Source organism: Corvus hawaiiensis, chromosome 2 (assembly GCF_020740725.1).
Source record: "Corvus hawaiiensis isolate bCorHaw1 chromosome 2, bCorHaw1.pri.cur, whole genome shotgun sequence".
NCBI lineage: Eukaryota > Metazoa > Chordata > Aves > Passeriformes > Corvidae > Corvus > Corvus hawaiiensis.
The window spans coordinates 73,070,318-73,092,973 of NC_063214.1; the positions used below are offsets into that span (position 1 = coordinate 73,070,318).

General features: G+C 40.8%; 1 protein-coding gene across 1 annotated transcript; it reads right to left on the reverse strand.

The window, feature by feature from the left end:
* Positions 1-1,700: 1,700 nt before the first annotated feature.
* Positions 1,701-19,659, reverse strand: EDNRB (endothelin receptor type B). Its single transcript, XM_048295667.1, has 8 exons — positions 19,428-19,659; positions 18,707-19,180; positions 9,118-9,230; positions 8,756-8,960; positions 8,262-8,411; positions 7,231-7,364; positions 6,565-6,673; positions 1,701-5,055 (listed from the first exon to the last, which is right to left on the reverse strand). Exons 2-8 carry the CDS (start codon positions 19,133-19,135, stop codon positions 4,924-4,926), a joined length of 1,272 nt encoding a protein of 423 aa, XP_048151624.1. The 5' UTR covers positions 19,136-19,180; positions 19,428-19,659; the 3' UTR covers positions 1,701-4,923.
* Positions 19,660-22,656: the final 2,997 nt, after the last annotated feature.

Here is a 22,656-nt window from a genome sequence, read left to right on the forward strand (position 1 = left end):
GATGGAGGTCTGGTTACCCTAACTCCTTATCAGTGTGTCCTTTCAGGTTTTACTGGGTTTCAGGATTTGACTCCCACTTTTTTCCAAAGCCTCTAGGGTGGCTACAGAGGATGCAAAGTTTTATAGCAACACTGAAGATATCTACTGATGGGTATCATGTAGATATTGATGTGTCTGGCTACTTGCCACCTTGTACTTTAAAACTCCTTTCAGATACTTCCTCCCACAATCAGGACATCCTTGGATTGTCACAATGATTTAATGAAGGTTTAGGATACTGATCACTAAGGTAAAATAGTAATTTCTGAAGGTTTTACTTTACATTACAGTAAATTTTTCTTACTGATAGTAAGAAAAAGGGGTGGGGGGGGGGGTGTGGTGCCTTTTCACTGGTGACACTGAGCTTTGGGACCTCCTACACAGCTAAATGACAGTATGTAGGAAGACTGACAAGACCAAAGAGATGTCACGGTTTTATTTAATGACTGCACTTTTAAGTCCTTTTGTCTGCCTTGGTCTTCTGAAGTGTTCAGCAACTTGGCTTAGAAACTTGAACCCAAGAGCACAGCATGTACATGGAGAACTCCATTGCCTTTTTGAGCAGAGTACAAGACTGTGGTGGTCAGAGCAGCAGGCTGCAGGAGAGTGCAATAAAATGTGAACCACTCTGTGGACCAGAGCCAGCCACAGGTTACCAGTTGGACCATCCTGCCCCACCAACACCAAAGTGCCAAATCTGCCCTGCTCAAGAGTGGTCAGAGTAAGTCAGTGTTTGAAGAATGCAAGATATATGTACATGCACGATGTTGGGAAAGCTCCAGCATGTTTAGAAAACTGACAACAACCTGCAGCTCTGGCATACCTGTAGAAGGCTGTAAGATCTTAAAAGAAATATGCAAAAAGTGTTTCCTCATAACGAGTGGTTGGTGAAGACCTTGGACCACAGGGATAAAGGGAAAGGAAGTGAAGAGGCCACGAGAGATACTGAGCAGAACATTTACTTACAAGGGATCTCATTGCTACAGGTGCTTCTCTTCCAGGCACAGGAAACTTGAAACTATGTGCTAAAGGTCCTGGGACCATGAAAAAAGACAAATCTATGTGGATGCAACAGGCCACCAAGTAAACGGAAGGAAACTTAAGTATTTGGAACAAAACCAGCAGTAGTATCAAACACACTTTGGGATGTACATGTACCACAAGCAAATAAAGTCATATATTTGACCAGTTGAGGCATATTTAGCCCAATACAGTTTTCCACTGCTTCAAGAAAGGTAAATTAAAATATGCACAAAATTACACTGTCAGCACACAAAGGGATGATGGTTTTCATGTAACATATTCCAGCACTGAGTGCATACACTTCTAAATTAATGAACTAAAAGCTTCTTGCCTTTTATTTGTGATGTCCCAAACACAAGAGAATTTTTGACTATATAAGGGTGTGTAGAGAAGAGATTGCGACTGACATTCTGAGCAAAAACAAGCGGAGCAAAGATAGGAATGATTGTTCCAATAAACATCAGACAATTTTGCAATGCATATGCAAGTCTGAACTCTCTCCAATTTTCAAACAGCTATATAAAACCATCCTACCCAAAAGCTTTGATATTTAGATTAGGATTGCTTGCTTCTTTTGACATCAATGTCACTGTTTAACAATTAAATGGGACCCCCTAGGAGAAAAAAGGTCAGACATCTTTTTGAAATGAATCAAAATTACAAATATTTTATTGGTAATTTAGAATGTTTACTCTGCTTGAACTACAGAAGTTGCTATTTTAAGTCATCACAGAAAATGAAATATAGAATTATTTTACACAGCTATACAGAACAATTAAAAAAATTCCTTTAAACATTATTTCAGTACATACAACATTCTCTTGCTAAGCCAGCTGTGTCTCGATCAAGAGCTGTTTGGGACACTGAAATGTCACAGCTCACAGCAGACACTCCACAACCAACAACTTTTGCATTTGATTCTCTGAGGTGTAGTACCAGTGTTTCAGTTCAGTTTAGGCTGAATTCAGAGCAGCTGGGGAACTAAAATCTAACTGCTGTCTGAAGGCCAAAACACAGAGTTGTGATGTAGTCTCTTATAAGTTGTTTTTTTCACCTTGAGCCATTCTGTGTGAACTCTTCAGACCACTGGGACAGATAACTCTTACTGTCACACCACTCTGGGCAAGCACTCCTATAAAGATGCCTGTGTCTCTGTGCAATTGTTCTGTGACCTGTGACCCCATTTGAGGATTAGAGAGCCTTAGACTGGATGTTTTTCCCCAAAAGCTGATTTTACCCTCTTTTCCTATGTTTTCTAATCGACTCCTGAAAAAAAAAATGAATGTAGCTTTTTTGGTTGTTGTTCAAAGTAGCAAATGTCAGATTTTTTAAAGAGCTATGTTAGGCCCTAATTCTGCTTGAACTGAATTGAATGGTTAAATGTTTACTGATTTCAGTGAGTGGAGGAAAAGACCTGTACTGAGGATTTCAGAAAACACCTGTGTGGAGTATTAAGGGATTTAATATATATTCTGTATAAGAACAGAAGTTTTGAAATTTTTTATTATAGGAAATGAAAGCTTCAATAAAAATAGTGCTTTGAATAATACTGAAAAAATGACAAAGAGTGTACTAATATTTATATATGAGCCCAAAAAAGGGACAGTATATATGGTCTTTATTTGAAAACCTGAATATCTGACTTAGCAGGACTTAACAAAGAATTAGTCCAGGAAAAAATGAAAAGTATGTTACACAGTCGCCAATACAACAGCTATATTTTAAATAAAAATAATAATATACATGTACAATATTGTAATGATATAACTTGAGGAAAATAACACTGATCAGTATCAAATCTAGGATTTCACTGATTATTCATCCTTAACAGATGAAATGCATTTCACAGAAATAGATGCAGGTAGGCTGACAGGAAGTGATATTCATGGCTTACTGTGAGAAAGTTACCATGAAAATTAAGGTAAAAATGTAAAGAAGGAAACTTAAAATAGATTTATATTTATAAAAGTTCAGCATTATAGCAGCTGAGTGGATGTGCTGCAGCAAGACAGTAACAGCAACCTTATGGTAGACAACACACACGCTTGCACACACACACACAAACACACACGTGCTCATGCTCAAATGCATGTGCAGAGGTCCTCCTCAGCTTGATTATACAAGCATTCACTTACCAGCTTTTGATGGGGGCAACACCAGGAATGGGGCTCACCACCCAGTTTTTAGCTGTCTGCAAGGTAGCTGTAGCTACCTAAAGTCAGAAACCCATCTAAGGTAACATCAGCTGAACATTTTAATGGAAGCTGTTTTCATCCTGAGCACATTTAAGGCACTTTTGTAAAATATTGGAAGTTAATCAAGACTGGAAAATAAAAAGGTAAAAATCCTTACATGTGAGATCTGGAAATTTAAAATAAAAAAATTCCTGAGTTTTGATAAATAATTTTATTATAATAAAATACCAAGCCTTTTGAAAACATGTCTTTCATAAAAGCATGTTTGCATATATGACAATTTTTCTTGAAAAACTCATGCCTTAGTGCATGAAATATGTTAATAAGTCTTTGGGGAGATCTGTAACAAATTAATAGGAAATGAAAAGTCAAAGAATAACCTGTCTTGTATATACAAAATATGCATTGCTCCTGGCAACACACATCATGTTTACTACAGGCATCTTTATCTTTTTCTGTTCTTACAGGGTCCTGCCCATATCTTAATACTTTACAATTAATTACATTTCACTACACTATTTACAGAAGCAGAAACTAATCACACATCTTCTTATGCCCATAAATATTGAACTACGGAAGTAGAATATATTTTAAAATAGTATGAAGATGAGTAAGCTACATAGTACTGTTCTCTAGAAGTACAGTTCATGAATTATTTTCTTTATGAAGATTTAAATCTAAATGCAGATAGAAAGTTCAAATTCTCTCTTTTAACCTTGGTTACATTTTTCCCCACCTGCTATTTCTAAAAAATTTTGCCCTAAGATGGTATTTGGATTGCAAAAACAGTTGGAAATCGTCACAAAAGTATCTCCAGTAAAGAACCATCAAGATCTGGAATGCCCACATTTACACAAGATACAATCCATTTGTTTTCAGCTAAAAAGGCTGTTGTCTGTATGTTTCTAGTAGTATTAATTTTTTGCTTTTGGTGTGTTTTTCTCTCCTTTGCTATCAGTAAACACAAATACTCACACCCAAAGTGCTGCCAAATGCACTGAAGACGCACAGTGGCTACAGAAAGGAATTTATAGAGCCCTAGGGAGGTTCCTTCTAGCAATAATAGGTAAAAACAATCATCAAAGTAAAATGCACTTTTGACTTTACTGCATCCTTTAATATTTTCAGTAGCTACCTCTATAATATACCTGATAAAAATTCTACTTTTTAACATTTAGATTTCTATTACAAAGTATTTCATGTTTTATTTAAAAAAACCTCACAATAGTGATGGTGGTTAATTTGCTTTAGAAAAGATAATACATTGAGTTACATATAATAATGGCTTTGATCCAATTAACTTTATATTATGCTGCTTAATAATTGCTGTGACTTCAGTTCCTACAACTGTTACAGAGAATACAAACGATCGCTTAATGTACAGGAAGTGGGGATCATTTGGAAGTGCTGATTCAGAAGTATTCAAGTGCTAACAATGACTTGTTCTTTCTATGCCTTTCTTCATGTTCCATAAATGATGATTTCATAAATGTCCGTGATTTTCAACATGACACAGTTTTAGGGCAATTTTCTTTAATGTTCTTTTTTTTTGTGCAAATACAAAACTAGATTTTTCTGGATGTTACCATCTTGTTAAAAGTAATCGCCACTTTTACTTAAAAAGGCACCAGCATTAATGTAAGAGAATATACCTTTTATGCTTGTTTTACGAAGAGCTGTACTTGTTACTGGAGCGGAAATTATCATATCCGTGATCATTAGCTTTGAACTTTAAACAGGACTGCCTTTCCTCCAGGGACAACAGATCTTTGGATTGGCACCAGCAGCACAAGCATGACTGTTAAAATAAAAGAAATAAACACTTCACATGACTTTGTTTTTGCACATCTGGCAAAATGCACTGAAAAGCTGCCCTTCCTCAAGGGTACAGTAGGAAATGGCAAATGTGCAAGCTGCTGTTTTGGGATTACAGCGTAAAACAAAGAAATGGGGTTCAAGTCTGAGTTGCTCAAATGGCCCCATTAGCAACCTTACTGCTGGAGTACAGTGAGAGTTCTACTGAGTAGTTATACATAGTAACAGCCACACACATACCCCTTCAAATCTGGTCTGCAATTCTAAATGCATCTGAAAATAAAAGTACGACTCCTTGATGTCCTTTCTCTGATTATCTTTCTTGGGGAAAAAATGTATTCACATCTGTGCTTTCTAAGAAAGATGCTGCTATTTAGCTCATTGTTCTGAGGTGGAAAAAAGAGAAGTCAGTAGAAGAAGGTGAAAACCTACATACAACTCATGCATTTACTAGCTGTACTGCAGACCTTCTTCTCATGCTCCTCTCTGGCCTTTGGGTGCTGGAAGTCCCTTCCTCATACTCACTTACGTCCAAGCTCAGGGTGCTGGAGATCTCTTATGTGCTCTCAGCTCCAGTGACTCTTTCAGGGAGCCAGCAGCATAGACAGGGAAGACAAGACCAACACCTCTGCAAGCTGTGCTGTCACAATTATGTGGGAAATACATTAACACTACTACATGTAGAGCTGACTGGCTTCTGACTGAAAGATGTTTTCCTCTTGCTAGTAAGGAATTTAAACAGCCAGACAATAACCCTAGCTGTGGCCAGTGGTTAAATGCTTGGCAAGAAAAGAAAAATCTAAGAATTTTCCATTGGCAATGTAAGGACTCCGATACAGTGTCTGAAGATGGTAAGGGTTCACAAAAAAAGCCCAAATCTTGGTATTTTCCAAGTAGACATGAAGGCTGAAGGACTGGTGGGCTGCAAACCCTATGCAATCCAGAGCCTGAAATCCTGTGTGGAGAATTAGTGCCCAGCTCTACTCACTCAGACCAAGCCAGAACTATGACCAGGTCTGTCTCATAAAACATTGGCGCTGGAAAGGGACAAGTACAGATTTACACCCTCTGCCTTACATGACTGATTGAAGTGCTCAGTCAGGATGAGAGAGCCCAGGGTCAGCACCCTCCCTGTCAGGATGCAGAGGATATGGCTACGTGAATCTCTGCAGCACAGGCGAGTCTGCTTCGTCAGTGCTCTGGAAGTAGCTGGGTGCCAGCTTCAGTCAGGAAGTGATGTAGCACTGATTAGCATGGTCCCCAGAGGGTTTATTGTACATTCTGCTCTTTTGCTTTCTCTTTTTGTTCCCATCAAACCTTAATTCCTTCCAATGGAGCTTCAGCAGGAGAGGGAGAGAAAATTTACCGTAGCCCAATTAAAACTTAAAGTAAAATTTAATGACCGTTTAAAACACTTTGTGCATGTTAAGGAATTAATTTTACTGCTGACATAATCTCTTAACCAAAGGAGAAGCTGCCAGCAGCCACTTACCTTAAAGCAGTTTTGGAATCTTTTGCTCACCAAATACAGAGCTATTGGATTGATGCAGGAATTCAGTGAAGCCATATTAATACCGATGTAGTCCATCACGAGAAAAAAGCTGTGTGGGAATTAAAGTGAGACACTTCTCATTTGCTTTGAAAAGGCTTAGTAGAGGTTTACAACTATGAAAATTGGACTCAGCTTCACTCAAACAAGACTAGCTATTAAATGTAATGGTAATGGGGCTTAAACCAACAGGATTAACTCATGGAGGTAACAGTTATACTCAACAATAAAGTCTGAAGCAGAACACCATTCTTGTGAAAGTAATTTCAGAAGACTCAACCATCTTAACTTTTGGAAGAAGATGTTCACAAGGTTGTTTTTGCACTAATTGAATCCTAGCTGTTCTGTTGAAAGGGAAAATAGGGACAGAAATTCCCCTTCTATTCTCATAGCACCACATGACAGGACAGTCCCAAAAAGGATCAAAAGGACGGTGGGGAAAAGAGAGGGAATTCCTCACAATTTTCTGTGTCTGCTATTGGAGTGAAACCGGAGGGTCCCAGATGAAGAAGCAGGGACAACTCTAGATGCACAGAGTAAGCTAGCTCAATAGGAAATGCTTATGGAGAATGACCACAATGTACAGGCATTTTATTTTTGTATTCTCACCTTAAAAGTTCACATCTGTTGGGGTCCTTCTGATCATAAATAGTGAGTTTCAAGATTCTGCTTAAGTGAAGTGGGAGCCAACACAAGGCAAAAACAAGTACCAGACAGAACACAGTTTTGGCCACCTCACGTCTCTGAGAAAGAAAATTGGACAGAAGAGTGTTACAGTTTTCCCTTTTTTCTCTCTCTCTGGATTGTTGTTGTCTTCTAATATCCAAATGTTCAATAAACACAATAAAAAAGCTTATCAAAATAGGACTTAGGAAAACATCAAATAGCTTATTTTCTCGGAATATGCACTTAATCTTTTCTATTGTTTTATATGTCTTGCATTGATTCAATATAACTCATTTCAAGAAGTATGAGTGATAATATGAAAAACATTAATTTAAGCAATAATTTAAATTAAAATTAAGAATGTAATTGTCTCCCCTATCACTTTAAAATACCAGCTTATTTTCAAATGCATTTCCTTGTGCTTTGATCTCAGGTCTTACTTTAAATGCCCCAAGAGATTCTAATTACAGCTCTAAACAGGTAAGAGGAAAGGAGCACAAATATACATTATAGAACAAACACAGTTTAATTCTAGTGATGTCTGATGTTTGTGTCTGGTGCACCAGTAACTTGGAATGTATGCTAGAATATGTTTTGTTCTGCTAACCTCACTAGGGTTCAGCAAGAACTTGCTTCAAAATAATTAACAGTTTTGTAGCACCACCTTCTAGACTAGAGCATGACTTCAGTTTGCACTACAAAATAGCCAACTCTCATTGTAAAGAAGAAATAAACCCTATAAAACGTGAAAAAATTAAAGCCAAACAAGAAAGAAACAATTTTGTGATTGTCAGTTAAAACCTCAGGTTTCTGATACATACATATGTATATGAGTTCAGCAGCACCACTGCTAGGAAAGTTCTCTTTGCTTTTAATCCAGAGTCATACAAGAACAGAATGATGTGGCCGGAAAATCAATAAAGTTATTAGTTATCCTGTCTACAGTTAGAGAGTGGACAGGGATAACTTTTTACCTGTTTTAAGTGGTCATTTAAAGCAATCTGCATCCCACTTTTCTTTCGTAACATCTCGCAAGTCATGAGAGTATAGAAAAATGCTGTGATAGCCAGCGGCAAACAGAAGTAAAAGCTGAACAGCCACCAGTCTTTAGCTTGCTTGTAAAACTGTAAAGAAAAAAGCAAAGCAAAAACATAGTTAGGAGTTAAATGCTGAGCATTTTGCTAAGTGTGCTGTAACTGATTGGTCAGTCTGTCCTGAAAAGCATCTCTGTAAGGTGTACGTGACAGATGAGAAAAAAGGACAAGACAGCAAGATGTTCAAAGCCCACAAAAAGTCAAGGATTTCTGAATGCTCTTCTTTGAACCAATATGCTTCAGAAATGTCAGTAATTCATTTGAACATTATATTCACCTACAAGTCACATACACCTGTGCACATTACAATCCACACAACACTGCAAAGGTCCAAGGAACTCTTCCAAGAGATTTTATAAACGTTAGTGACTTACCATCATAAAAGATGTTTTCTGCATGGGGTGAAGCAAGCAGATTCTAAGATACCTTCCCCTGTACTCCATCGTAATCATGTCAAATGCAATAGCTTCTGGAACAGCCAGTATCACTGATATGACCCAGATCAGGACAATTTCCACAGCAGTCCACTTTGGCACTCCAATTCCTTTAATGCGACTCCAAGAAGCGACTGCTCGGTACCTGGAGCAACAGCACATATTTACAAATTAAAAATATGAGAAAACCCACCTGGTTTAACTTCCTTTCTTTTCATTGTATCAGCTGAGTGGAAAGGTGAATTTGAGCCAATGCCCATATAGAAAAGAAATTAGAGACTTCAATGAAAAATGGGTCTCACCTATCTATACTGAGGGCACACAAACTCAGCACTGTGATGCCCACCGACGCCTTTTGAATGAAGGGCACTAATTTGCACATTTCGACACCAAAGGGCCAGTCCTCTGCAAGTAGCTGTGAAAAGAAAACAATTATTAAAAAAAAAATAATTCCCAATGCTGAAACATGGAGTTCTGTCTTGACTGTTTTCCACCAGGTCTTGTCCTATGAAGACAGGGTGAATGGGGTTTTTTCAGACTGGAGAGGAGAAGGCTCCAGACTTTGTAGCAACTTTTCAGTACCTAAAAGGGGCATGAAAGAAGGCTGGAGAGAGACTTTTTACAAGGGCATTTAGTGATAGAACAAAGAGGGAATGGCTTTAATCTGAGATGTTGTGAATGCCCCATCTCTGTAGGTGTTCCAGGCCAGGCTGGACAGGGCATTGAGCAACCTGGTCCACTGAAAGGTGTCCCTGCCCATGTCATGGGGGTTGAACCTAGACAATCTCTAAAGTTCAAGTCAAACCATTTTATGATTCTATGCAAAACTTAGTCAAGAAGAACCTTTTCATGAAAGAGTCCCTGAGGTGTGTGTCCTAAAAGCTAGACAGCAGCTTTGTAGTCACTCCCTGGTGGGACGAGGGTATCAATTAAGTCTTAGTCCTGCCTCCTTAAGCTCTGCACACTCCACTCCTTTTGCTTCTAACTTCATCACCTTAGTGTTTACGGTAAAAAATGACAGAACAGGTGAGGATCTTTCTCTTCTTTGAATTGTCTTTATCTGCCTTGAGTTGCTTTTCTTACATGTTCCAAACAACGCATCCTTGACCAGAAATACAGAAAATTACTTGAGGCTGTTCAGAACAGGGACAAAGCCAGTAGGTGTGTATCTGGGGTGAGGTTTATTTGAAGTTTAGTGTCTAGGCTCCATCAGCTGAGAAGTCAGGCAACACTGGAGAGAAATGTATCCCTCACAGTTTCTAGTTGACCATCTGAAAACAAATGAAAGGACCCACTGGACACTCAGGGAGCACAGACAGATAGTTTGATCTAAATGTTTTGCAGCAAGTAAAGACAGATCAGATGAATCCTTCACTAAAGGTCTTTATTGACCAGTTTTCCAATATTCTGTATAAAAATACCAAAAGGACTATCTGCACATTCAGCATACCTGTAAGTGCTCAGGAAGAGATAAAGCAGCAGAATGAATTTCAGGTTGGCTCGCTTACAGTTTGAATCATACACTTTAATGGAAATCTTGTCACATCCCCAGCTGCACATTTTACCTGATTTAGGGGAAAAGATTTACTGGACACAGAAAGCACCTTCCTCACAGCTGATTCTATGAATAGACAAACATCTGTAGCCTCAGTTTATCAACATTTAACCTTTGAAATCTGCTGTGAGGTTCTTTAGTGGTCAAATACACCACAGCAGCAGCCAAATCTTCCAGTTTTCATTAAAACAACATTCTCCACAACAAGGGCTGTGCCAAGAAATAGACGCAATTGTTATATAGAAGAGTAAACTTTTGGAGTTTCTGTAATTAGTTAGATGATCTAAGTCCATCTCTGTTTTTCATAACTTTCTTCAAATGAGCTCTTTGGAATCTGTTGCAGACAGAGAGCTACAAAATGGAAAAGGAAGAATGAGGACGACCCAAAAGAGTCTGGAAAATCTTTCCCTTGGCTCAGGTCTCTTCAAACAACTCATTTAACAGGGTTGTAAGAATAGAAGAAATAGCTCATCATACTGTGTGGATGTTTCTAGGAACCAGTAAGGCTACAAAGCCTCTAAGGAGAGTTCTGGACAGGCTGGATTGATGGGCCAAGGGTGTGAGGTTCAACAAGACCTGGGTCACAACAGCCCCATGCAGCACTATAGGCAGGAAGAGTGGCTGGGAAGTGGCTGGAAAGATCTGTCAGAAAACGACCTGGGGGTGCTAGTCAATACCTGGCTGAACATGAGCCATCAGTGTGCCCAGCTGGCCAAGAAGGCCAATGGCATCCTGGCCTGTGTCAGAAGGGCCAGGGCAGTGCTTGTCCTCCTGTACTTGGCACTGGTGAGGCCACACCTCAAGTGCTGTGTCCAGTTCTGGGCCCCTCACTACAACAAAGACACCAAGGTGCTGCAGTCTGTTCAGAGAAGGGCAACGAAGCTGGTGAAGGGTCTGGAGAATAAGTTGCATGAGGAGCAACTGAGGGAGCTGGGACTGTTTAGTCTGGAGAAAAAGAGACGTGTTGTTCTTTACAACTGCCTGAAAGGAGGCTGTAATAAAGTGGGGCTTGGCCTCTTCTCCAAGTAAGAAGCAACAGGAGAAGAGGTAATGCCTCAAGTTGTACTAGGGGAGGGTTTACATTGGGTACAAAAAATTTCACTGAAAGGGCTGCTCAGGGAAGTGATAAAAAAAGATGTACATGTGGCTCTTGGGGACATGGTTTAGGGATGAACACAGTGGTGCAAGGTTGATGGTTGGACTTGATGATGTTAGAGATCTTTGCCAACCTTAATGATTCCATGATTCCACAATTGAAGGTAGCCACAGTTTCCTGCTCACATTGGTTTGGTTCAGCAAAGTCCTTATGCAAACATGCATGTCCATTTAAGGGTAAACACTTACTTGGTCCATGAGAGTTTTTTGAAGAGTTCTGATATAATTTAAGTATAATTTTATCTGAACACAAAGGATGTTAAGAACATTTCATGACCATGGACTTTTGGAAATCCTATGAAGTGCCCACCAGTATTTTCAGATACCAGTATATCTCCAAATACCTGCTTTAGCCATGTGCTGTAATGGAATCTTTAAAAGAACAGCAGTAGACAAACTGCAACATGGCCCAGGTTTCTATTTCTTCAATGAATCTTCTCAACTAAGACAATAAATATAATGCCTCTACAGAAATGAAGCAGAGAAATAAATTCTAACGATTTATGCTTCTCAAGAATTTTATAGAAAGTAATAAAGCAGAGGGAGTAGGGATGAGGTTGTAATAACTATACAGTGTCTTTTGCTTATGTGATGTGGGAAAATAACATAATCTGTAATTAAAGTATTTTCTGTAAAGCCTCTCCCTGACACTTCTGAATTGCTGTAAGACGGTGACAGTAATAATCTACTATGAAAACTGTAATGTGAATAATTACATGTGTTCTATCTGTACACTCTACAAAACTCAATGACACCTGGACTAATTTAATTTATATCAATCAGGCAGTGAATCTCCAGCCTTTCACATCTATTTGCTATAGAAATCAAGGACTGGGTAGCAAGTACATTGTATACTTATTTATGGTGCCTACTGTACATTGTACATGTGTGTATATTGACCAAACAGAACTCATTAAAAAAGCACTTTGAAGTAAAATATTCTTTTCTTTGTAACAGAAATGCAGAACTTTGGTCAAGTCTCTATTGGCAGATTCTGTTGAAAACTTTTATTTACACCTAGCTGGTGTGAGTACAAGACACTCCCTGTCTCTCTTCCCTAAAATCACAGCAGTTCAGCCACATGTTGTAGATTTTGCTGAACTAATACTTATCTCTCAGGTGCAGATGGTCACACCTGTGCTCCAAGCTGACTGGATTTGAGCCAGCTCCAGTTTGGGATTATAGAGGCACGGCACATGACTGAATTTAGCTAGTTGAGAGAATTTAGCTACTGAGAGAAAGGGTGCATTAGCTTCAGTTTATCAAAACATAAAAACATTCATTCAGCGAGCTTATATCAGGGCAGAATGGACATGCAGCTGTCTGCACTGGATTGCAAGAACATGTGCTTTATGTCTTGCAGCTGATGTATTGTGAAATTTGAGCATTTTAATGCATGAGTCACAAGTCTCCCTATCATGGTATTGCAAGTGGTTAATGATATGCTTTACACCAAAAGCTTGAAAACATTAAGGAAAAAAAGAATGTTTTTATTGCTGAACTATGTTTCCTTGATGTTTCTGTTTGTTCTCTGTATTGCCATCCCCTTCAAATAAGGCCTTAAAGTACAGTGAAGATCTAATGTAAAGTATTTGGAGTATCACCTTTGTGGACAGGAGCAATGATAATTCTTAGTGAAGTACAGATGTAGCCTATTGCAATTTTGTATGAGTGAAATGATTCTCTTATGATTCATAATAGGGTAGCTGTAAAAAAGATTGTAATTTTACAAATAACAAATGACCTGGAGCCATGAGAGGAGATACTGCCAAGTGGCAGCAAAGAGAAAAATGATGTTGTGTTTTCGTAAGTAAGATGCCAAGAGTAGTCTACCACTGGCTGTATTCCGAGTGACCTTTCCAATGTTTTCTAGTCACTTTTTTTACACAGGCAAAGTTCTAATTGCTGAGCAGCAGAGTTTAAGTGTTTAAGATGAAACAGAACAAACAGAAAGGGAAGACACTGCAGAATGAAGTGAAATCATACTTGAAAGAGCCAATACATCTGATACTCTCCTAGCCAACCCTTTCTCAGACCAGACAGATCTGATCCTAAACTGATGTGCAAGCTGCAGAGCTATGAAAGTAGCCCCAAGAGATGCTGTGACTCACACAGACACACCTGTGAATGACAATTCCCCCTCTGCTTCCTCTTAGTTGTGCAAGAACTGGAAGATGTTCTCAATCTGCTGCTGGAACAAGCATAGCACACTGCTCTAGGGCTCAGCTGCTGTGGTCCCCAGCCAGAAGGCTGATACCTGGCTCCAGCCCACTGCTGCTGATGGGCTGCAGTTGGGCAGGAAGAAGCAGCAAAGCATGCGAATATTCCTGTTAGTGTTCCAGTCCCGAGCAGTGAATGCACATGGGAAACGCAGAGCAGGAATTTGTGCTTCCGCTAAGCTGTGCGTTCACAGCAAGTCTCGTTCACAGGACACTGGACTTGATTTTCATCCTTATAAACGGCAGGTACAAGAGAAACCAGACATGCAACTCTACACCTAATTCACAAGCAACAGTCTTTCAGTTTATCTCTGAAATGACTGGTAGATTTTCACCTGATTTATTTTTTTGACACGGGGAGGTCATGCAGATATTTTATAGGAGCAAGCATTTTTCAAAACAGAAAATTTGCCCAGGAAATTTAGGTTATGGTCAGGGATAAGTCAGACAACATTACAAACTTATTAATATTTAGCAATAATTGTGTCAGGGTGAGGATCTCCCCTCTAGACAAGAAAATATATTTCCTGCTTTCAAGCTCAGCTAGAGATGCTTTACTGATCTATCCAATAAGCAGAGTAAAATCTTAATATGCGCCATGCAATTACTTTCTTTACTTGTGTCTTTATTATAACTACTGCTTAGAAACTTAATTAAAAAAAAATTAAGATAAAGTGATTTTATACAGTCATCTTGAAAATGACAGAAACCTCGTAATGTGCTGTCAAAGTAAAAAAATTCTGCAGTTTCACAACCCCAGTGAAAGGACTGCATCAAAAGTAACCACTTGGAAAGCCATGCTGCTGTCAGATTGGGATGCATAAACACAGGGTAGAAGAAAAAGCCAAAACAGGTGAAAACTTGCTTTGAAATTTGTCACATGCATCTTTTAAGTGAATGTATACACAACAAATGTATACCTACTGAAAAAACCTACTTTAAATTTACAAATCTATACTAGCATCATCTAACTTACTTCAGTTTGGAGATCCACCATGAAAACTATGTATATGTACTTTTAACAGCATTCAGACATTTCCACTACTCCATATACTTGACTTTAGAGTAGACTGTTCCCATCTAAATACAGAACAAAATTACCCCTCCTCGCCATTGCCCGCAGAATCCAGACAGGCTCCTCCACTGGACGATTCAGATCTTTCTTAAGTGCCTATACACTGCACTTGTTCATCATAAAGTGTTCTTAGGCAAGACAGACTTCTAGTTTAATATGGTCAGAGATAATAAACTTTGTGTAAGAAATTCTGAGATGAACTTTGCGAGATCTCCAGTAAGTGGTTCAGATGTTGAAAGAAAGGCAATAATGCATTTCTCCCAATAAAATGTCTACTATTTAACATCAGAAGAACCAGTGACAAGAGTTCTAACATGGAATAATGAGACTCCTTTCTAAAGACAAGCACCTTGATTTAGAAAGTTAGGAAGACGCTGGCTTTATCACAGTGCACGGCCTACAAGTACTTGCATGGTAAGTCACAAATAAATTTCCATGGAAATCTTTTCCAGAGCCTTTTTCAGAGAATAGATGGATTGAAAAAGGAGCCAGTTTGTGTCTGCATGGTATATAGAGTCCCTAATCTGCTCTTTCTTGTATTTCCAGTGCTTGATAATGCCATGTTATGTTAAGCTTAATTTTTATGTAATCCCTAAATTACATTCCTGAAAATAAATCAGTGCCTGAAAAGCTGACTCTGGCCCTTGATTACCGGCTTGGATAAAGACCAGATTTTTTAATTTCCCTGGAAATTTTTTTCTCTGCACTTCCATTGTGCTCTGAGAAAAAGGAACCCATGACAATATTGCCAGGTAGACATTCTTCCTCAGACATTTGTTGGTAGTTCGATTTCAGAATGCCACACAATAATGTGCAGAGCCTAGATTGCTCCCCTTGTTAAAAATCCACTGGGACATGACAATAAATTGGATTTAATATACAGGAATAAATATCACAAAATAAGAGAGAGATGTTGTTTGTGTATCAGAAGAGAAAGCATATTATTGTGTGATTTGATTAAGGCTTTTTAAGTCTACGAGAGGCAAAGCTAGTGCAAGCTTGGAATTTCCAGTCCTGATGTTTTGGTGTCTTGCACAACAGGACTTAACAACTTTATTTACTTGGGAAAGCCAGCATAAGCTGTCCAGAAACTGCAGACCTGTATTTTCAGGTGTACAAGCTGCCACTGTCTTGTCTTCCAAAATTTAAGTGCAGACAAGGACATAAAAAGCTCACTGAGCACCTACTCTATCCTTCTGCTCCTTAATTGATGTTTCTGGCCTCAAATTAACAAAGACATGCTTACTTAGTCAGTTTAGTGGAGCAGCACAGGATCACCTGCACATCCAATTAGTAGCAATTTTGCAAAGTATCTACACTGTCAAAACATTACATACTGCAGAATGATTGTCTCAGACTTTCCTCTGTTTCCCATTCTGCAGCCCAGAGATCCAGGCAAAGCCAGACCATTCACCAGGACTCAGAATGCGAAAAAGGTCTGCCAGGTTCTACATGCTGGAACTGAACGCCCCTCAAGCCCTCATTTCATACTCAGTTTCCTGACTGACAGATTCTGATACTTGCCATTTTCTACTGAACGTATGGCATGATAATCCAATTTAGGAAGTGCAATGGACTAATTAGCATCTTATGCATTGGACTGCATTTGCCTCCCTGTCTAGATAACACCTGTTTTTCTTTCCATGCCCTTGATTTAGAAGATGTCAATTTTCATTTGTGCACTTTTTCAGCTACTTATGTATTCACTTAAATAGTCACAGGGGACATCTTCCGCAGTCATCCCTTTTAATACCTAATAAAAAGCTTCTTCTAGTGCAGCTTTTGAATTGTCTCCTACAGATCCATCTGGAAAGCATTCATAGACATTTTCACACTTTCTAGGGCAAGTGCTGGGGAAAGAACTGCTGGCATTTTATTAACGTGAGAAATTCTCTCACACTCTTTTTCATGCAGCTGCCTTACTGAGGATCTGGTAGCAAATTCTGAATCTGGAGCTCTTTCATCCTGTCTTAAATTGTTTCAAACTGCAAGTTACAATTGCTAAGTATACTTGATTTACTGAGGAAGCCTTTGCTTCTTCTACTGCTGAGTAATGGAAGCCAATTTTTTATCACGTTGTATGTATTCTCTGTGTTGCTCTGGAATGAAATGGGTTGTAGAGTTGATAAAAAATTATCATCAACTCAAACTGCCCACAAAATTTTGATTAAATAAACACAATATCTAATAGGTGGGGTTTTGTTTGTTTTTTGTTTGGTTTTTTTTAACTTGCATTTATTCAAAAGTTGTGTCTTAAAATAGCAAATATTTCACTCATTATTATACGGGATAATATAAAATGATTATGAGCTCTTCAAAAAGATGAGTGGCAGTGTGAGAGATTTAGCACCTGGGAGCTATTGCACAACTCCTAGCATTATCAATAGCACAATAAAAATCCCATACTTGCAGCTGGTGTAATATTTATTGGTTAGCAATCTGACCCTTTATTCCTCCTGCTCCAGCCTACTCATAATGATATACTTGGTGACATTCAATCAAGATAAGAACTGAGGTATATTACTGCATCTTAACATTACTTTTGAAATAGTATCACAGACATTGCAAACTCTTCTGATGAGCAGCTGTTATTGATTTTGTCTTTTTGATTTTTCTGAGAACAGAAGAAAATCTTTTTGCTCAATACATTTTTTTACAGAAACATATTTTAAAAGCTGTTGTTTTCTGAATTCCACCTTCATTCAAAAGAGCACACTCCTCTCTCAAGTATTAAGAGAGTGTATAGTATAAAAATCACTGAAACTTCAAATCTAAGAACTCTTATGTAATCCAAATTAACTGGAATTTAACACAATGATGACATTCCCTGCTTTGTAATACCTAAATACTTTAAAAGGATAAAGAGAGAAGATTCTCTCATTTCAGCAGCTTCTGGGAGTAATTATTATGGACTCAAAATCTGCCCCTTCAACGTATCTTTCTAAAAGTACAAGTAACAACCCCTAGTTTACAATCATGCATACAAAGTGAAGAGAAGGTGATAGATAAAGACTCTTCTATTCACTTTATGAAGTCACTGATGGGTGCTCAGGGATCCAGACTGTAAACTTTCAAAGCAGAAGGAGCTCTGTTATTTCCAGTACACCTCCAAAGAGTGCGAGATTACAACTAGAGGCTGGATTCAACTGCCCAACTAATTCCTAAGGACAAATGGATGGCACAAGCTGGGTAAAGAAAAACAGCGGTTGTATTCCCTCCGTGGCAAGGCTTATCAAGTCAAAACACAGACTACTGAAGCTGCAAGAGGAGCAGGTGTGGCTCATTCCCTCTCGGCTGCCCCTGCTGCAACACTGGCAAAGGGAGGGAAAGGGTTCACAGCTCGGGAAAGCATCGTGCCTCCTAACCAAGAGATGTATTAAACCGTTCAGCTGAACGATCTTGGTTCCTCCTGGAAAAGCCCCCGTGCCAAAAGGGACTTTACAGACCCATGTGAAGAAGTATCATGACCAAGCTTGCCGCAGCTGAGCACAAGGGACCAAATGGTACCCACAGGAGAGGGTCTTCTGTGCCTCCCCTCTATTCCTCGACTAACCCACTGAACAGTTATCTATTGCATTTACTTCCTTTATCCCTGCGACAGCACCTGTTTCCAGGTGATTATCAGAGCTTGGCCGCTCTTGCCTCATTCCCAGCCTGGAACGCTGAGAGGGATGGGACTGAAGACAGAGAGAGTGCCATCTGCGACCACATCTGACCAAAATACCACCCTCCGGCAGGGTTTTGGCGTGAGGTGAAGTCCACGGGTGTCTCCCAACCAGGCAGGGACGCATCTCCCCTCGGCGGGGACGGGTATCTGCGGGGGCTGGAAAGGAGCACCGAGGGGTGACCGCCGCACCCCCGCGCCCGCTACCCCGGCCCCTCCTCACCTTGTAGACATTGATGGGGATGTCAATGATGATGTGGAGCAGGTCGCCCAAAGCCAAGCTGGCGATGAGAATGTTGGGGCCGTTCCTCATGCACTTGTTCTTGTAGATGATCCGCAGCAGCGTGGAGTTGCCGATGATGCCCAGGACGAAGACCAGGCAGGACACGACCGTGTTGATGTACTTAAAAGTCTCCTTGATCTCCGTCTGCCCCGTGCACATGGGGGGCGAAGCCGGGCGCGGCCGCCCGCCAGCCGCCCCCGCGCCCTTGGGCAGCGCGGCCGGGCGGGACGCGTTGTGCTCGGGGGTCGCGGCCGTCGGGGGCGCGGCGGCCGCGCTCTGCCTGCCCGGGCCCGGCCGGAGCAGGGAGCCGTCGTCCTCGGCGGCGGCGCGGCAGCTGAGGAGCAGCAGGAGGACGAGGAGGGCGGGCATGGTTGTGCGGCACGGCAGACTGCCCCCGCCGCCGTCAGCGCCGACCTGCGCGGAGAGAGGGGACAGGGCGTCAGCTGCGGGGACACCGTGCCCCGCCGCTCGCCGCCCCGGGGCCAGGGACGGGGCCGGGGCGCTGCCTTCCCCCGGGCGGTGGGCAGGCTCCGCGGGCGGCTCAGCCGGCAGAGCAGCGCCGGGCCGAAAACCTGTGCGGCGGCGGCCGGGGCCAGCAGCCCACTCCGGCCGGACCTGCTCGGTGTGGCCCCGCTCTGTGCCCCGCTCGTCTCCCCCTCACCTCGCCGAGCGGAGCCGAGCCGATCCTCCCCGCCCGCCGGCCAGGCAAGGCAAACACGCTCCGCCGGCTGTCGCCGCGCTCCGCGTCCCCGCCCGGGCCCGGCTGCCGCCGCTCGCCAGCGATGGGCGCTCCGCTCGAGGGACGGGCGCTTGCGGCAGAGCCCGGTGTCCGTCAGCCGCGCACCAGACCCCGTGGCTAAAGTCGCGCCGGCGGCGCAGGCCCCCCCTTTTCTAAAACATTCAACCGCATCTGGCCCATCAGTCACAGCCAGACCCCACCCGCGTCCTCCTCCCCCAGCGCAGCCCGGCCCAGCCCCCCCGCCCGCCGGCCTCCCGGAGCCACCCGGAGCCTCCCGGAGCCTCCCATCACCCCTGTCAGGAGTCCCGCCCGGCCGAAGGGCGCACCGTATGTGCACAGTATGCGCACAGTACCGACCAGGCTGTGTGCCCTGCGACCTCCCCCTTGTCTTGTACCAGGCTGACTTGGCAGCCTAAAGAAGCACCTTTGCGGGATTTGAAACAATTTTTCAGGAGGGTTGTTACAAGATGTATGGGCATTGCTGGAGGACAATTGGGAGGAAGAGGGGCACTTCCCCGCTGTCCTGCCCGAGGCTCACTCCCAGTAGCTGAGTACGGGGTACTCCCCCCTGCAGAGACCCCCTTGCACAGCCCGAGGGGCTCACACGCTGGAGAAACTGCGTGTGCAACGTCTACGAGTTTAGTGCCACGTTTTAAAGCGCTTCACAAAACCTTTCCTACATCAGAAATAGTATTTTGACTGCTCTGAAGTTGCAGTTCGGTTACCTGGTTGGTTGCCGCTTTGGGCAGCCTTAGCAAGGCGCCTGATCTCAGTGAACTCGTTTCAGTCGTTGCACCCTTCAGTGAAGCGTAAGGAAAGGAGGAAAGTGATTTGTAAAGGATTTTGTGGAGACTAAGAACAACCTCTGCAGTTTGGAGACAATTGCATGTCTAACTAAAGAGTTGAATTTAAACCTGCTTTTCAGCATCTCTGTCCATCTCCCTGATGTTTTTTCCCTTAAATCATGCTGGATGCTAAATCTTGGATATATACATGCTTTGTTACAGAAGCAACCTGCTCACCTACATTATTGACATACCAATATGGGAAAACACTGAAAACCATATGCTTTTTTTCAAAAATTGGTGATCTGTTTTATCACATCTTTCCAGCATCTCCTGCTAACATATCCTTGTGCTACTGTAGCAGACAGCCTTTTCTTGTCCTCATTTAGCTTCCTTTGCACATCTCCATCTTTGTTTAAAAGACTGCTATATTAAACACCTTTCCATTTAATCATTCTTGATAATTTTCCTAATTTATGTCACAGTGATTTTTCTTCCCATTTTAAATTACAGTACTTGTGGGATAAAGCCATTAAAGTAACTTCTAAACTGTACAAGGGTACCTGGAGGCTGATTGCACTCCAGCTGCAATAATGATCTTTCCAAGTTCAGGCTTTTCAAGACTGTGCTTTGCAGTGTGATTCATTTTTAAACACCATGGCTGATTCCTCTCCCAAAGATAAAAGTATGGACATTGAATTCAATATTATATTCTGAGCCCTGGGGATTTAAACAGTCTTTTCAGTTTTCACATTTGCATTTTCTCAATTTCCAATTCAGCAATCTAAGTGAACACTGTTTAGCTAAATGCAATATTGATTTAGAAACTCTTGCCAATTAACACAACATTAATCTCAAAATGCTTTTGTACTTGCAAGGTTCCAGCTAAGTCTCAAAGGCTTCTATGCTGATCCTGGCGATCAAGAAATATATTGCAACTACATTGAGATATGTTTGCTAACATTTTTATTATCACAACTTCATAAGACATGTTTGCTACTGGTGGCAGCTCCATTTCTGCCACTTACTTCAGCTCCAGAAGTTTTAGGAACAGCAATTTAGTTTCTGAAATGCTTAATGTTAGTACATACGAACTTAGTATATACGGAACTTTGGGCAGATGCTGATACCTGAAGCACATTACTCTTTAATATTGCACAAAATGAGTTTACATGACAAAGCATCTAAGCTGCTTCTGGCTGCAACTAGCTAAATTTATCACCCTTTTTTTGTTTCTAGTATTTTATCAGATATTTGAGGAATTAAACCCAGCATATGCTGTGGTATAAGTCTGCTTTAATTAACAAAAATTAAAGGAAAACACAGTTTCACGTATATTTAGGTGAGGATTAAGATAATACTGTATTAAATACCAAGGCTATATCAGATATCTCAGCAAATTAACTGTAATTTGAATGGAGATCAACTAAAAAGGTTAATCTAGACTGCAACAAGACAAAAACATCTGTAAATATAATTAACGTGTGCCCTTTAAGTGGCCTCTGCTAATTAAGCTATGAAAGAAATTCCTTACTGAACTGTATGGAATACATTATAAATACATTATATAAGATTATGCAAGCTGCTGCTTTTTTATTTTTTTTCCCCCTTTCTGGGAAGCAGAAATACTCCTTGTCCTTTGGAAAGTTCACTTTTGTACAAAGCAGGGAAAGCTGGACCCCAGTCTAAAAGGTCCTCTAAAGTGTCTGTTACTCATTTTATTGTATTCTGCACTTCCACTCCATTTCATCCCACCAGCTATTAATGATTATATGACTTGTAGCCAGTCACTCTTTTAATTATGTCAGATGCAACATTGCCATCCGCGACTGATAATGTTCTGACTTTCCTTTTTTTCTAATTTGGAATAATATACAAAGTAAAAAGATTGGATAACTTGTAATCATCACCAGGATGATTTTTAACAACAGAAAGACTTTAAATATTATCATGTTATATGTAATATAAATCATGAGAAGTGGTCACAATTATGGCATCAAAAAGTCCTTTAATTAACAAGCTCATGAGAAACACTGCAGGATAGTGTATTTTAATTCATGTAATACTTATTGAATCAATGAGAATTTTGTTATGAGTGTGCAGGTACTTTTGCAAATTCCATTAATTTTCTGTTTATGTTGTTCAGCAACTAAAGCAGCCTTAGAAGTCTGCTCCATCAGGCCTGCTTTTCTTTTCACTGAGTCTGGTGGAAATTTGCCCACTAACTGGGGCAAGTCTGGGATGAATAGAAAGAATAGCTGTCTCAGTGTGAGCCACTTATTAGATGCATGAGTTGAATTAAAGTCAGAAAATAGTCTTCTGTGTTACAGAAGCTACCATAGAAACATTACCAATGGCAATTTTGA

Excerpts from the sequence above, each read along its gene's own strand:
- EDNRB (XM_048295667.1), bottom strand. The coding sequence starts at position 19,135 with ATGCCCGCCCTCCTCGTCCTCCTGCTGCTCCTCAGCTGCCGCGCCGCC. Across the intron at positions 8,961-9,117 it reads TGTGCCCTCAGTATAGATAG|GTACCGAGCAGTCGCTTCTT; the intron begins GTGAGACCCATT and ends CTGTTGCTCCAG. Across the intron at positions 8,412-8,755 it reads AGAAAACATCTTTTATGATG|TTTTACAAGCAAGCTAAAGA; the intron begins GTAAGTCACTAA and ends TTTTCTTTACAG.